General features: G+C 48.7%; 1 protein-coding gene across 1 annotated transcript in view; it reads right to left on the bottom strand.

Annotated features, from left to right (window-relative positions):
* The window catches only part of NOTCH2 (notch 2), a 114473-nt gene that overhangs the window by 1275 nt on the left and 98612 nt on the right, over positions 1 to 14586 (bottom strand). Inside the window, exons 23-34 of the mRNA XM_021707438.1 lie at positions 14014 to 14250; positions 12140 to 12252; positions 10734 to 11239; positions 8755 to 9102; positions 7785 to 7927; positions 7394 to 7604; positions 6334 to 6430; positions 3750 to 3918; positions 2807 to 3108; positions 1986 to 2133; positions 1223 to 1320; positions 6 to 311 (exon numbers count right to left, since the gene is read on the bottom strand). Of these exons, the coding sequence (XP_021563113.1) occupies positions 6 to 311; positions 1223 to 1320; positions 1986 to 2133; positions 2807 to 3108; positions 3750 to 3918; positions 6334 to 6430; positions 7394 to 7604; positions 7785 to 7927; positions 8755 to 9102; positions 10734 to 11239; positions 12140 to 12252; positions 14014 to 14250 (2678 nt within the window). The remainder of the gene's footprint in view (positions 1 to 5; positions 312 to 1222; positions 1321 to 1985; positions 2134 to 2806; positions 3109 to 3749; positions 3919 to 6333; positions 6431 to 7393; positions 7605 to 7784; positions 7928 to 8754; positions 9103 to 10733; positions 11240 to 12139; positions 12253 to 14013; positions 14251 to 14586) is intronic.

Below are 14586 nucleotides of genomic sequence, written 5' to 3'. Positions count from 1 at the left end.
GGCGCGGCGCTCCTGGCGCTGGGCCGCCGAGGCTTCTTGCCCGTCGGCGTGTGCCTCAGGCCGAGGAAAGGCCTGTGCGGCCCGCAGACCACGGGGGAGAGGGCGGCCGTCAGCACCGCGCCCGGAGGGCTCGGAGCCACGTTGTACTCCTCCAGCAGGCGCACGATGTCGTGGTGCATGCGGTCCCGGGCCACGTCGCGGGGAAGGCGGTCCATGTGGTCCGTGATGTCGCGGTTGGCGAAGTGGTCCAGCAGGATCTTGGCCGCTTCGTAGCTCCCCTCCCGGGCAGCAAGAAACAAAGGCGTCTCTTCCTACGGGGAAGGGCGGCCACAGGGCGCATTTCAGGGCCACTTGCGAACACAGCAGCGTTTCCGATCCTGTTTACCATCCTCCCCCTTAGACATCTTTTCTTAATTGCTTCCCGCACGAAACAGCCATAGCAGAGATGAGCTGTGTGTGTAAACTGTGTACTGAATGTACACCTGTGGATTACCCAGCAAAACTGTTTCAATTGCTTCACCTCGCCCCAAACACCACCTTTGCCTATTAGGGGCAACATCCTTAATGTGGGAGTTTGTAAAATCCAGCATGCCCCTGAATTACAAACCATCTTCAAAGAGTACTGAGCTTAGCAAAATAAGGTCCTAAGAGGAAAAGGAATTAGAAATAAGAAGGGTAGCAGGAGCAAAAACTAAAGCCGGCACTGAAGTGGGGGAAAAATAAGGGAGAGAGTGAAAGGAGAGACAAAACATGGGCAAGAAAAAACTAAAAGAAGGGCAAAATGGAAGTAAGTGAGAGAGGGAAGCATGACAAAATACTCAGAGGGAGAAAACAGAACAGGAAAACAGCATGCCGTGGAAAGACGGGAAAAACAAACCAGTAGGTAAAAAAGGACAAAGGAAAACGAACAAGAGAAAAGGCAGTGACCATGAACAGAAGAGAGAACTGAGCAAAAAGAAAAAGAGAGAGAGAAAAGGAAGGGAAGGTGACACCCAGTTATCTACAGGCCGGCCTGGTGCAAGCTGAACACTGAGTGGGCGGAGGACGCACTCCCGACACTCCCGACACTGCCCTTCCGGACACTCTGGACCCAGGTCCTGTCTACCCTGCTTCCATCGCTGTCGATCCTTGTCGCAAGAGAAGCTATGAGGAGAAGAGGCAAGAGCCTTAGCACTGAGGCACTGCCAGGAGCTTCCTCAAGCTCGGAGCCCACAGACTGTACCTTGTTGTCCTGCATGTCTCGGTTGGCCCCGTTTTTCAACAGCAAGAGCGTTGCCTCCACGTTATTCACAGCGGCTGCCCAGTGAAGAGCAGATTTTCCTGGTGGGAATAACATTTTTGTAAGCAGGCATATCTCATTTCTAGTATAAAGAAGTACCATGACTTATACAAGGACAGCTTAAACTCTCCAGAGATCAGCAGAAAGCCATTCTCTGTGGGGGCCTAGAGGAAAAACCAAAGTAATATCTTCCTTTCTTTCTTTCTCTTTTTTGTTCTAGAAATACTTCAGAACAAGCTCCCCAGCTTTCAGTAAGCCTCCAGGTGAAAGGATCCATTGTGTGAGGTATCCGTTTCCTCCACATGGGCGAGCTGCCATGTCACATACTGAAGAAAACAACCTTTCTAGTCATGCTAGAATGTATATTTAAGGTATCCCACAACTCTCCCAGGAAAGTCAGCTGCCATTAATCTCATATCAAGAGTGGTATGCTTAGGAAACGACACGGGCAAGCCTTTCATGAACCTGCCTTGGGGGCCAAGAACCCTCATTAAAAATCCCTTCTCATCTTAATTAGGGACCTTCCACTGTCTTGGTTCTTTGAGCTCAACAGACTGAAGGAAGAATGAATGAATATGTGGATGAAAAAAATGAGTGACTCTTCAGCGCCTTGGGATCTGGGACAGTGCTTTGAGGGTCACGTAACAGTTCCCCCGAGAGCCACGTTTTGCAGTAAGATCCCCAAATCCCTGCCTTTCACCCCTACCGTGGTCATCCACCGCGTTCACATCGGCCTGGCAGTTTATCAGCTCGGCCACCATTCCCTCCACAGCCAGGCGGGCAGCCAGGATCAGGGGCGTGGTGCCGTCATTCATCCTGGCATCTAGATCCGTTACGCGGCTGCGGATCAGAATCTGGAAGAGAAAGTCCACACAAGGGTTCCTGGATGAAGGAAAGCAATGGAACTCAGAAGACACAAGCGCACTGGAGCTGAGTCTGCATCGTAAGTTCCAGGAGGGCAGGGTTCTCGAGATACGATGGCTCGTGTAAGGTGATGGGCACATCCTACTCTCTAAGGGAAGGAGAGGGAGGTGGGGAAACATCACAACTTCGGCACATGAGGTACAGCTCGAAGCGACTCACAACTCTTCCAGTTTCCTTGTGAGGATACACAAAAAGAACATCAGGGAGGAGACTATGAACGCATGCCAAGAAAACTACCAATGAGCAGCTAGTCTTATGTGGTTAGGCAAATCTACAGGGAGCTGCTGATACTCGTCAAAGGCTCTGGAACAGGCATCCTCCCATCTCATCTGTGCACTGGGGAAGCACCTTGGCACAACAAGATATCACTCACTGATCATCAGAAGCCTGGTGCTCTGTCTTCCCTGGCTATCCACAGCTAGGTCAGTTTGTCTGCCTCCCTTTTCTGGCTTTCCCTTCTAGCCAGCATGACTCTAACGCCTTCCCTAATCTCTCCAATAATTGAACAAATCCGCCGAGGCGGTCACACCTGAAGAAAGACAAAGCATTACGGAAGCATAGGGACTTCTCATGACTCCAATCGACCCTTCTCGGGTTCTTTACCTGGAAGACACCTTGAGCATCAGCTGCCACTGCGGCATGGAGAGGGCAGCGGCCCATGTTGTCCTGAGCGTTGGCATCTGCGCCTGCGTCCAGCAGACGCTTGGCAGCATCAGCCCGTGAGTAGCGGGCTGCCAGGTGCAGGGCCATCTCACCGGTCCGGTCTGTCTGGGCCTGGAGACTGGCACCCTGGTAGACCAGGTCGGTGATGATGTTGGCAGAAGAGTCCTCTGCGTCTTCCTCTTCCTCACTCATGTCTGAGCTGCCGCCTCGGAGGGAAGCCAGCATCAGCGGGGTGCACCCATCTGCAGGAAGGGAAATCCCGAAGGTATTCAAGAAGGATAAGACAGTTAACCCCATTGCTGGGATAGTTCTATTAGAGTAAATATGCTCCTTGGGGCAAAGATATTCCTGTACTTTTTGTGGTAACTGGTGGTCAGCTCAGCATCTGTCACATGCTTTTCCTCTGATAATGTTGCTTCAGTAAAGAGAAATGGGAGAGTAAGAATCTTTTTAAGCTAGGGGCTCCTCTCTAAGTTAAATAAGCTTTTCTGTTTAAGTGCCATGCTATTTTAAGCTGGACAACATTTGAAAATATCGAATGTCATTAGACTTATATTCATAAGGTATCAACTAAACTCATTATCTAGCCTATGCTTGGGGTCTTCTTTTTCTATGCTACTAAAATCTAACCCATTTAATCAGCCTGTTTAGACTCAACACACTGTATATGAAGCAATGTGAAGTCCTTCTCTTCTGAGTTCATAATTTCTTCATGCCTACATTTCTTAAGCATTCATTTCCTCAAGTTGATGCGGAGTCTGTGAAACTGGGAGGCAGTGTATGGTCAGGTGGGGCAAACACAAGGACAAAGGCCATGCAGAAAAGCAACACAGAACCAAGGGCAGCCATGGTCCAGCGAAGGGGAGGGCTTCCTGGTGCTGACCTGGGCCCCGGACATTCACGTCCAGCACATCCACCTCCTGCTCTGCCTGAGGAGGTGTGAGAGCCAATGAGGGTGTCCTACGGATGTCTGCAGCTTCAAGGTGCTGCTGTGTCCATGGGCGTCGATCGATGGGGTCATCTTCTTCTGAGAGCAAAGCCTCATCTTCAGCCTGAAAGGGGAAAACAATGCTCCCTGCCAGTCTGACCACCACCAGAACCTGCTGGCAGGGAGCGGTCCAGAGTCTTCAACCTCATGCCCCACCCAGCTTTCTCTGTCTTCCTGCTCTAGCCCTTCAGGTGACTATCCCCCTCGATGTCCCACTGCTCTTGTGATGTGGTGTGGCTCCTGTTCACCTCTCCTGCATCACCTGAACAGTGTTCTCCACCTCCCCATCCCAAACTCTAGGCTTTGGCCTGAATATGCTACTTCTCTAGTCTCAAAGTGCCATATTCTTACTTCTACCTCCTCTCCAAACAGAAATGAGACTCTAAGTCTTTTCCTTGGTCCTAAAAAGCACACTCTGCTTACCTCTGCTTAACCAACCATGAGTTAAGTGCTTACATGGCACACGCAGTCTCTACCACTAGACTGTAAGCTTCTCAAGAAGTGGGAATAAGCCTCATTTAAGATTGCTTCCCTGTACTTAGCATAGCACCCAACATGTTGCACTAAGAAAAGATTAAATAATAATACTTATAATAATTTAAATCACTCTTGACTGAATATGCAGTAGGTGACAAGAAAACAGGTAAGGCCCAATACAGCAGTTGCTGTACTTAATCCTCACAACAACTCACGAAAGAAAGAGTCACTATCGTACAGGTAAAGATAATTAAATAAAAAGAGGTTAACTAGCTTGCCAGCTACTAAGTAGCAGAGTTCTGGACTCGAATCCAGTTCTGACTGTCACTAAAGCAATGCCCTTAACCATCATGCTCTACTAGCTCCCAGTCATGCACAGATGTGATGCATGGTGTCTTTTTTTCACTTCTGCTTCAGCCCAACCTACCATTTGCTTCCATATGGTTTTAGTTTCTTGGGCTCAAGATGTGGAGCCCCCAGTACCAACTGTCACTGGCTTTCTCCCACTATTTAGTTCCATCTTCTCTCACAGAAGGGAAAGATGCAGCCATGAAGAAACGGCCGCTTACACACACCAGTCCTAACTCGGTTACCATCATTATGACACTAGAGGAAGGAGGCATGATTAATATTTTTAAGGAAGTCCTTCTTGAAAAACATACAGACTCTATATGGATCAAACACCTAAACATAAAACCTCCAACTATAAGAATCTTAGAAAATGCAGGAGACACCCTTATGGAAATTGGAACTGGCAACCCATTCTTCTTCAGAAACCTAAAGGTCAACACCTTAAGAAATAAGACAGACAAGCAGGACCTCAGCAAACTGACGAGCTTCTGCAAAGCAAAAGAAACCATCAAGAGAGCACAGAGACAGCCCATGAAATGGGAAAAAATATTTGCCAACTATATATCTGACAAAGGCCTAACATCCCAGATCTACAAGGTACTCAAACACGCTGACAGGAAAAGACAAGCAGACCCATCAAAAAGTGGGCAAAAGACGTGAGAGGAGACACTTCTCAAAAGAAGATGTATGGGCAGCCGACAGACACATGAAAAGTGCTCAGTCTCACTGACCATCAGAGAAATGCAAATCAAAACCACATTGAGATACCACCTAACCCCAGTAAGAATGGCCATCATTAATAAAACAAACAGATGCTGGCGAGGATGCAGAGAAAATGGAACGCTTCTACACTGCTGGTGGGAATGCAAACTAGTGCAACCTCTTTGGAAGACATGTGGCGATTTCTGAAAGAACTAGAAATTGACCTTCCATATGACCCAGCCATTCCCGTATTGGGAATATACCCGGAGGAACTCAAATCATTCTACAAAAAAGATATCTGCACCTGTATGTTTGTTGCAGCTCTATTCACAATGGCAAAAACATGGAACCCACCATGCTGCCCATCGAAGCTGGACTGGATAAAAAAAAGTAGAACATATATACAATATACAATACACAGCCATAAAGAAAGACAAACACATGGACTTCACAGCAACTTGGATGGATTTGGAGTCGATCATATTCAGTGATCTATCACAGAAACAAAGAGCAGAGTACCCTATGCTCTCAGTCATAAGCTGACCCTGAGCAATTATAATACTATAAGAAAGGAATTGGCAGTAAGTGGGAAACTGTCAGGGGAGGAGAGTGGGACTGGCAGTGGAGGGAAACTGCCAGGGGAGGGAGGGACATGCCTCATCAGCAAGGGGACTTGCATAATCAATGTTTGCATACCCAACCCTGAATTGTACTCCACACCTGTATAATAAAAAAGAAAAGAAAAGCATACACAGGTAACCCAGGATCATCAACTGACCGAAGGGTTCCTGCCTGCTGTTTAGGAGAGCCCGGAATGGCTACTGCCTGGGTAACACACAGCGACTATCACCGTCTCCTCCCACTCAGGACACTCCAGAGCGAAAGGACAGTGACTGGAAGTGCACGCAGACACTGCCTGGCAGCGGCGGCTCTTCCCCAGACAGCTGACCTTGACTCTCTTCGGCTGCGGTCCTTCATCATCGACCCAGTGTTCACTTGCTCCAGCACCGATTAGGTTAGCCTCTGAGACTTGCACTGAGAGATTTCTGGTATGATTATAGGGGAGAGAAAGAAGAACGGAGGTTATGCCACAAACTAGCACAGTGGCTCTCAACACTTCTTCCACCAGGACACACTCCTGTAGCTACAGTTCAACTTGGGGGGCCTTGCTTCAGAGAGGTTAGGCAGTATTTTATGTGACATTTCCGAAGCACTCATCCTATCCTTTCCCACTGAGTAAGAGCATACGACAAAAACGTGCCTCAACACATAAGCTGAGCAGCCCTGTGATAATATATGTACGGAGAAGACGCATCCCGTCTCTGTGGTTTTAGTCACTCACGAGGCATATCAGAATCATGGTCAGTGCAATTAAATGTCCAGAGCTCAGCATTTCTTTTTGAAGTTTTGTTTTGTTTTATTTTATTTTATACTCAAGGTCTCCCTCTGTCCCCCTAGGTGGAGTTCAGTGGCATGATTACAGCTCACTGCAGCTTCAAACTCCTGGGCTCAAGTGATCCTCCAGCATCGGCCTCCTGAGTAGCCAGGACTACAAGCACATGCCACCATGTCTGGCTAATTTTTCTAAGAAGGCGACTGGCAGTGGCGGAAAACTGTCAGGGGAAGGGGAGGTGGGACTGGCAGTGGAGGAAAACTGCTGTGGGGCACACCTCATCAACAAGGGGACCTGCATGATCAATGTTTGTATACCTAACCCTGAATTGTACCCCACATCTTTATAATAAATAAATCGTTTTTTTTTAAAAAGAAGGTAAGTAGAATAGATATAAGTGAATGATAAATCTTTTAAGGGACCAGGTACAGTGGCTCAGGCCTGTAATCCCAGTACTTCGGAAACCCAGGTGGGGGACTGTGTGTGCCCAGGAGTCGGAGACCAGCCAGGGCAGCACACCAGAGCTTAGCATTTAAAATGGTGGTCGGACAAGACAGGCTTTCCTATGTGTCCCGACTAGGACCACGCAAAGCGGCTTGCTGGCGATGTCTCTTACTTCAGCCCCACAGCATCCTGTCCCACTGGCTCACGACGCTTATGATTGCTTGCATCTCGGCGAAGGGTGAAACCTTCAGGAAGCCAGAGAGAGCCATGCTTGCGCTTTCGTTTTGCCATAATCACCCCCAGCAGAATAATAAACAAGATGATGACAACAGCAACAGCAAGTAGGTAGAGAAGCTGAGTGCGTTTTGGAGTCACGGAGTCACCTGGAAGTCCAGAGAAACAGGAAAAGTGCTGACTAAAACATCAGCCTCACAAGACCGGCATTACATCCACTTAGAGGGCAACTGTGACTTAACCAAAAATAGGGGGCTGCAAGTTGAAAAGTGTGCCCTGCAGGGAGGCCTTTCCCCCCAACTCTTCCCCTCAACACCAGCGCCACTTACTAAGGACGGACACGAGAGGGTACGACAGGGTCCCCTGGATGGCATGAGAAGCCAGGAGAGCCGCTGCTGCATCTGTGTTCTTGAAGCACTGGTCTGAGTCTTGAACACACTGGCGGTTGTCAATTTCCAGAAAGACCTTAGAGCTGTGGGGGAAGAGGAAGAAAGGAGATGATGGTAAAACAGAAGGGTGCGGGTCAAGCACACCGACTGACAAAGGGCGATGTGAGTAGTACTTCCTCCACTTCAGTACCAGATTCTTCCGGGTTGTTGCCTTCAGAAAGATCTCAGACATTAGGATACTGTCCCTCAGATCTGAAACACCAATTCCCACATAGGGAATGTCTCACCTTCCTTAGTCTAGCTGATCTAACTTTCTGACTAAGGCAATGTATGGCAAAGTGATAAGACTGCTAAGACTGGTCTCCAGGGCTTTCCTCCTGAAGGTTTCTGTGGTTCTTCTTCCACTCTATCCTACCTACTCAGTGGCACTCAGGGTTGTCCTACAAATTCACTCCTGTACATTTTTCATCCTTATTCTCCGTTGTCTTTGCATCTGCCTCTCAGCTAGTTTGAAAATATATCAACAGATAGTGGGATGTGAATGGCAAAGCAACAGAAGATATGCATTATAAAGACAGGGACTTGACAAGAAGGCAATGACTAATACAAAAAGGGAGTCAGCAACAAAGGGACGTGAGGCAACTCTGGCAATAAGTTAGGGACTCTGGCCTCTGAGGAGGCCTTCCCAGCATCCTGTCTCCTGCATGCACCAACCTACCTTTTCAAGACCCCAAGATCAAGCCACACCGTTACCCTTAAACATAAGTCCTGGGATAACGGGTTTGTCTTTAAGTGGGCTATTCTGTTTGTCTGAGCTTTGCATTTTTACAGGTTGAATTATGACTTCTGCTGTGTATCGAAGTCTTCAGCTTCAGAGAATTAACCTTGAAGTTCAAGTTCAAAAACCTACCCCGCCACTTCCTGTTCTTGTTCGCCAGGAAGAGACCTGCGTGCCATCCTCTGCTGCTTCATGGCAGTTGACTTCTCGCCATAATAGGGGTACACCATGAGGTTTCCCTGGGAATCCCGTTTGATACGCAGGTTGGTGTGGAGTAGGGTGCCCAGAGCCCGCAAGAAGCTGCGCGCATCTTGAAGCAGTTGTTTCGGCGGCATCAGCACCACAATAACCAGGGTTCCCTCCGCCAGGTTCTCGGGCTGGTCAGCAGCACAGTCCAGCCCATCCCAGCCACATTCCTCACTGTTGCATCCCTGGTCACAGTGGTTGTCTTTGAAGTGGTCTGCACAGTATTTGTCATACCTAGGTAGGGGAGGGCAGAGAACAGGGAAGGAGGCTTACACCAGACTACAGCTCTGTTGGGTTTTTCACGTGGAACTACTGTGGATTTTGCCGTCCATCTTCTGTGGTCCCCCTCAAGACACAAATGCCCATGAAGCCTTCTCTGCATCTCCAATCCTGGACATCATACGCTATGTAAAGTCTATGCCACTCATCGCTGTTGAGTGCTCCCTGAATGAGGAGCAACACTGTTATCACTTCTGCAGGAGCTTTGGGGCTCCCAGGCAGCTCACCATCTTATTAAGTCAGGTTTTTAAACACAGCTGCACATCTGAAACAAAAGTCAGCCTGGTTCATGTTTCCTCTACTTTGTATCCACTGCTCTTGGTAAGGGAACAATGGGTGTAGGAAGTGAAAGGTGCCTCCAGAAGGTACCTCCAGAAACTAGCCCTGAAGGATCAAGAGTTGCTATACAGGCCAGGCTCGGTGGCTCAGCCTGCAAATTCTAGCGCTTTGGGAGGCTGAGGCGAGTGGATTGCCTGAGCCTGCAGGCAATCGAGACCAGCCCGGGCAACTTGGCGAGACCTTGTCTCTACAGTAAACAAAAAATTAGTCAGGCGTGGTAGCACACGCCTGCAGTTTTGTCTACTTGGGAGGCTGAGACGGAAGGATCGCCAGAGCCCAGCAGGTTGATGCTAGGGTGGCCATGAGTATGCCACTGCACTCCAGCCTGGGCGACAGAGTGAGACTCCAACTCAAAAAAAAAAAAAAAAGAGTTGCTATACAGAAACCATACCAATATGGCCCATTTCTTTCCCTTTCAGGAGTAGACCTTAAGTACAGAAGGTAAGGAGGGATACATCCATAAGGCTGTCAGACCTACCTTGCACCGCTGATTTCAAATACTGGGAAAAGGAATCAAAACCCCTGCACCTAAAAGATGTACAAACCATTTCATCTGTACTTTCCTCTCCTCTTGCCACCATTCTCCACCCCTTGATATTTACACCATTTGGTATAACTTGCTGTGCATGCTAGCTCAACGAAAAGATTAGGAGTCAGGAACTCATGCTTTGGCAAGTCCTTTAACCTCCTAGGCCTGTTTTATCACCTTTGAAAGTTCATTAACAATACCTATGCCTCACAAGGTTGTTGAGAATGAACTGAGGTTAAATTAGATGGAATGGTTAACAGGAAAGTCCCTGTGTAAACCCTAAAGCATCCTATAACTACAACAATATCGCTCATGCATCCTGATAAATCTAGAAGGGAAGGAAAAAATGTCTCAGGGAAAGAAACGGGGTGGAGAGAGAGACATACAGACCTTTCCATCCATCTTGCAGGCAGGTTATGTGAGAGGCTGCCTGAGAGTGGGAAACACCACTGCCAAGAGTTATTTCCCCCTGGAGGTCACAAGAGCAGCAGGTGAGGAGGCAGAGAGAGGCAGAGAGAGAGCGTGATTATGCACGGAGCACTCCTGGCCCTCGTCATCAAGGGAGGGCACAGGGCAGCATGCGACGGGACAAGGTCGGCACCATCTGAAAAGCAGAGGCAGCTTGGGCCGAAGCACTGGAGTGGTTAGCAGCAAGAACCAGAAACCGAGCTGTGTTAGTGGCGGCCCCCTCCGCTTCCGGGGAATCTGGAGCCCTTACTTGCACGTCTTGCTGTCCCCCTGGCATTCAAAGTTGTCAAATAGGCACTCGGCTGTGTTGCACAGCTCATCACACTGGTTGTTGATGTAATCCCAGCAGGGAAGTGGGGAGGTGCAGTTGGCCCAGGGGTTCTCCATGGTGAGGGAACAGTCGCCCCCATCCCACTGGCAGGCATGGCTGTTGCAGGCTTCATCGCAGACACCATCCCGAGCTTTGTCGGCACAATACTGGCTCAGACAGGTGGCAGAAGGGGTGCTGGGGGGGGGCGTGTAGAGTTCACAGCGGCTGCCCCAGAATGGGGCCGAGCACTGGCAAGAGTAATAAGGAGGCTGGCGCTGAGGGTAGCAGCTACCCCCGTGCTGGCAGGGGCTACTGGCACAGCCTGAGTCGCAGTCCCGGGGGCTGGGACAGAAGCAGCGGGGTCCAGAGGCGGTGTGCACACATTGCTCCCCTCGCCGACACTTCACTTGTCCACAGCTGCTCTGGCATCTTGCCCCGGAGAATCCCTGTGGAAATCAGCACATGACTGAGGAGGGCAGGTGGACCTGTGAGGGCTCGCCTCATTTTCCCTCCCAATCCCCTCTCTCCCACACCTCTAGGGGGCTAAAGACTAGACACTTGGTTAAGACCCCTCCATGTAGCCTCCAGGACCAAGTTCCAGGAAAGATCTCTTCAAGTCAACCCATTGGTCAGGGCTGAAGCTTCCATGGCACGAACGTAGAGTTCTCTCACTTGAAGAGCTCACTTGTAGAAATTAAGTCCGCAGGTCATGATGGAATAAAAGTTAAGTGACACTGTACCTACAGGCACCTTTTCTAATCATCATTAGATCACTCATATAATGGTTTTAGGGGAGAAATAGTCATATATAGAGTTTTGGGTTTCCAGAAAACTTCCATTCATCTCACTTCATTCTTATACTTCCTGCTTAGCTCCAGCCAAGGGTACTAGATAGGTTTCCCATACATAAAGATCTGTTTTAGAAAGGCTGAAGCCTCTGGCAGTGGCAAAAGAGTTTTGCACAGCAAATGGCTAAAATTAAGCTTCCTCCTAGTTTAAGAGGCAACTTGCTCCCAAGTAGTCCTTGCTAAAGAATGTAAGCAGAACAGCGTTTCTACTATCTCTGGCCCAAACAGAGACATTAACCCTATTTTCAAGGGAACATTCCATTTCTTGTAGTCTTTCCTTGGTGCTTCTGAAAATTGACAGTCACAGATTGGGAAGCTCTCTGTTCCTGGGAGTATCTAGATAATTTTAAATGGAAAAACCCAAGCACTTTCTACTGCAAGAGCTAAAACCCAGAAATCTCTCCACCACAGAGCTCGATCAAACCAGGCTTAGTCTCAGTTTTGCCACAGATTGTATGGGAAAGGGAATGCCCCTAATACAAGCAGCAGGGAACTTACCGGGGGACAACGGCAAATGAAACCATTGGGCATGTTGCTGGCCACAGCACAAGTTCCTCCATTCAGGCAAGGCATCTGGGGACACACGTCAACGAAGGTTTCACAGTGTCGGCCTCAAAAAATAAAAAGCGGTTTTAAAAAGCAGAAGTAGTCACTGCAAGTTACTGAACAAAACCCTGCTGGGATGGGAATTAGCCACAAACGGAGCAGAGTGTGAGAGTTCGGTTCCAAGCCTAGGGAAATCCGAGCAGAAAACCCTGGGTCTCAACACGATTGGACTGTCACTGGCTCCGGCTGTCTGACCTGCCTCCAACCTGAATCACACACTAGGACACGTGCAAAAAGGGACTCAGATTCCATGAGGAAAAGGAAATCACACTTCAGTTTTTTGAAGGTATGTTAGGTTTCATTAGTTGAAGGATATAGCAAATTGTTCACCACATTCTGTTAACATTGTCAACTTCACAGGATAGGCTACACCAGGCCAATACATAGCTAAATGATGATTTGCAATTTACAGAGAATTTTCATCTGTGATGTCTCATTTAACTCTTTTTTTTTTTTGGCCTTTCTGTAACCAATTGGTATTGTTTTAAAATCCAGCTTAGTTTTCCCAGAGTTAATTTCTTCTAGAAACAGTTCTAAAACACATCTGGAAGACACTGCTCCATGATTTAAAAAAACCCCCAAAAATGAAGTAACTGGAATCATGGAGCGGTCAAAGCGCAACTGGAGACTCTTGGCCAGTGGCAGGAGACGGGCTCTATTTGGTGACCAGTGGTCACTCAGTAAGAAAGAGGTGCCTTAAAAAAATAGTAACATTTCTGGCCAACTGGATTAAGAAGCAGGAGGTACAAATATTTGTCTCTTTAAATCCCAGCAGCAACTACTCACCAAGAACAGTCACAACATGAACACAGGTTCGATGAACCACCGTCCCTTGCTGTGTGTCTCAAGAAGAGCATCTCACAATAACTGCACTCAATGCATTCGAGGGATTTTTTAAAATCCACAAGTGTGGGAAATGCACAAACACTACTTCCTGGCTGTGGGTTACCAATTCAAAGTGGTCTCTGCTCCTTCCTTCTCCTGTTACCCCCTTACTATGCAAGTGCTTGTCGGTGCTTCCAGAGAAAGGAAGCCTCAGAGGCGATGAAAGAAACAGGAGCCAGTTTTGCTCCTTTGACTTCCCAAGCACAGTGTGGCCAGTGCGAGTCACAGATGGATTGTTCATCCTCTCCCTGCCCCACAATGCATCAATAGGTGGATGTTCATGATGGATGATTTCTCTTTTAATATTATTGTCTCCAGGCAACTTCCATGCTACAGAATCCCTCTAGTTCTTTATAAAATGCTAAGACGGTTGAAGGGAGTATATCTTTGAAATTGGAAGGAAAGAGGGTGGAAAGGCGGGCTCAGGATGTAGTGGAGTTCAGACTGACAAATTAGTAGTGAATAGCCTGTTCTCCGATTCCCAGAGAACCTAATCACCTCTCCAGCATAGGAACTACAATTACAGACCCCAGAAAATGCATGACAGATTTTCAGATCTGAGAACGCTGCCAAATTCCAATGCAAGCAACTCTTTTAGTTCCCAACACTGCCCCACTCCAAAAGCGACTAGCAAGTGCCTGGGATCAAGCCTCACACCAAGGCAGGACTTGGTCATCTTCATGGGATGAAAGCAAGACGCTGGAGCCCGGCCAGGCCTTGGCCGTGACTACTGCCGCTTTAACGTGCGTGCTCTCATCACTCGATTTGTGGTTAAACACTCCGCGGTTTGGGTCTGGGGTCGGTCCTGGAGCCCGGTCTGCTCACCACAATAGTGCGCAGACTCCAAGGCAGGGTGGCCAAGAGGCTGGAGAGGTGCTCACCAGTGAAGGCGCTGCGGCAGACACACTGGTAGTCGTTGCTGAGCTGTATGCAGTCCAGGCTGCCCTCAGGGCTGCAGGGGTTGGAGAGGCATTCGTTGATGTCCCCCTCACACCGCTCCCCAGCAAAGCCAGGCAAGCACTGACAACTGTAGCCCCCAATCCTGTCCACACAGTGACCGCCATTAAGGCAACGGGGGCCCCCGGTGCAGTCGTCAATGTTCTCTTCACAAAGCAGGCCTGGAGAAGAGAGGAGAGACACAGAACCAGGAGGACACTTGAAACACGGCTTTCCAGCGAGGAACAGCTGCCCACGCTGGCCCTTTCGCAGCTCACCAAACTACACTCCTCAGCCTGGAGAGGGATCTCTTCGGTTGGGCATGCAAGGAGCACTCTTGACCTAGGGCTGCAGCCGTCCTTCTGATACGCAGCACGAGCAAAGGAAAGAAATGTTTGGGCTTCACAGGTGCTCTCCAACACAGTCCAGTGAAGTGGAGCCCTCTGGGGCAGGTGCTTTTACTTGTCTCATCTCAAAGATAGGAAACTGGAGCTCAAGAGAGACTCCATAACTATTCA

This window comes from Carlito syrichta, unplaced genomic scaffold, assembly GCF_000164805.1.
Source record: "Carlito syrichta isolate Samal-C Ts95f unplaced genomic scaffold, Tarsius_syrichta-2.0.1 Scaffold117954, whole genome shotgun sequence".
NCBI classification, from domain to species: Eukaryota; Metazoa; Chordata; class Mammalia; order Primates; family Tarsiidae; genus Carlito; species Carlito syrichta.
This window is presented reverse-complemented; position numbering and strand designations above follow the sequence as displayed.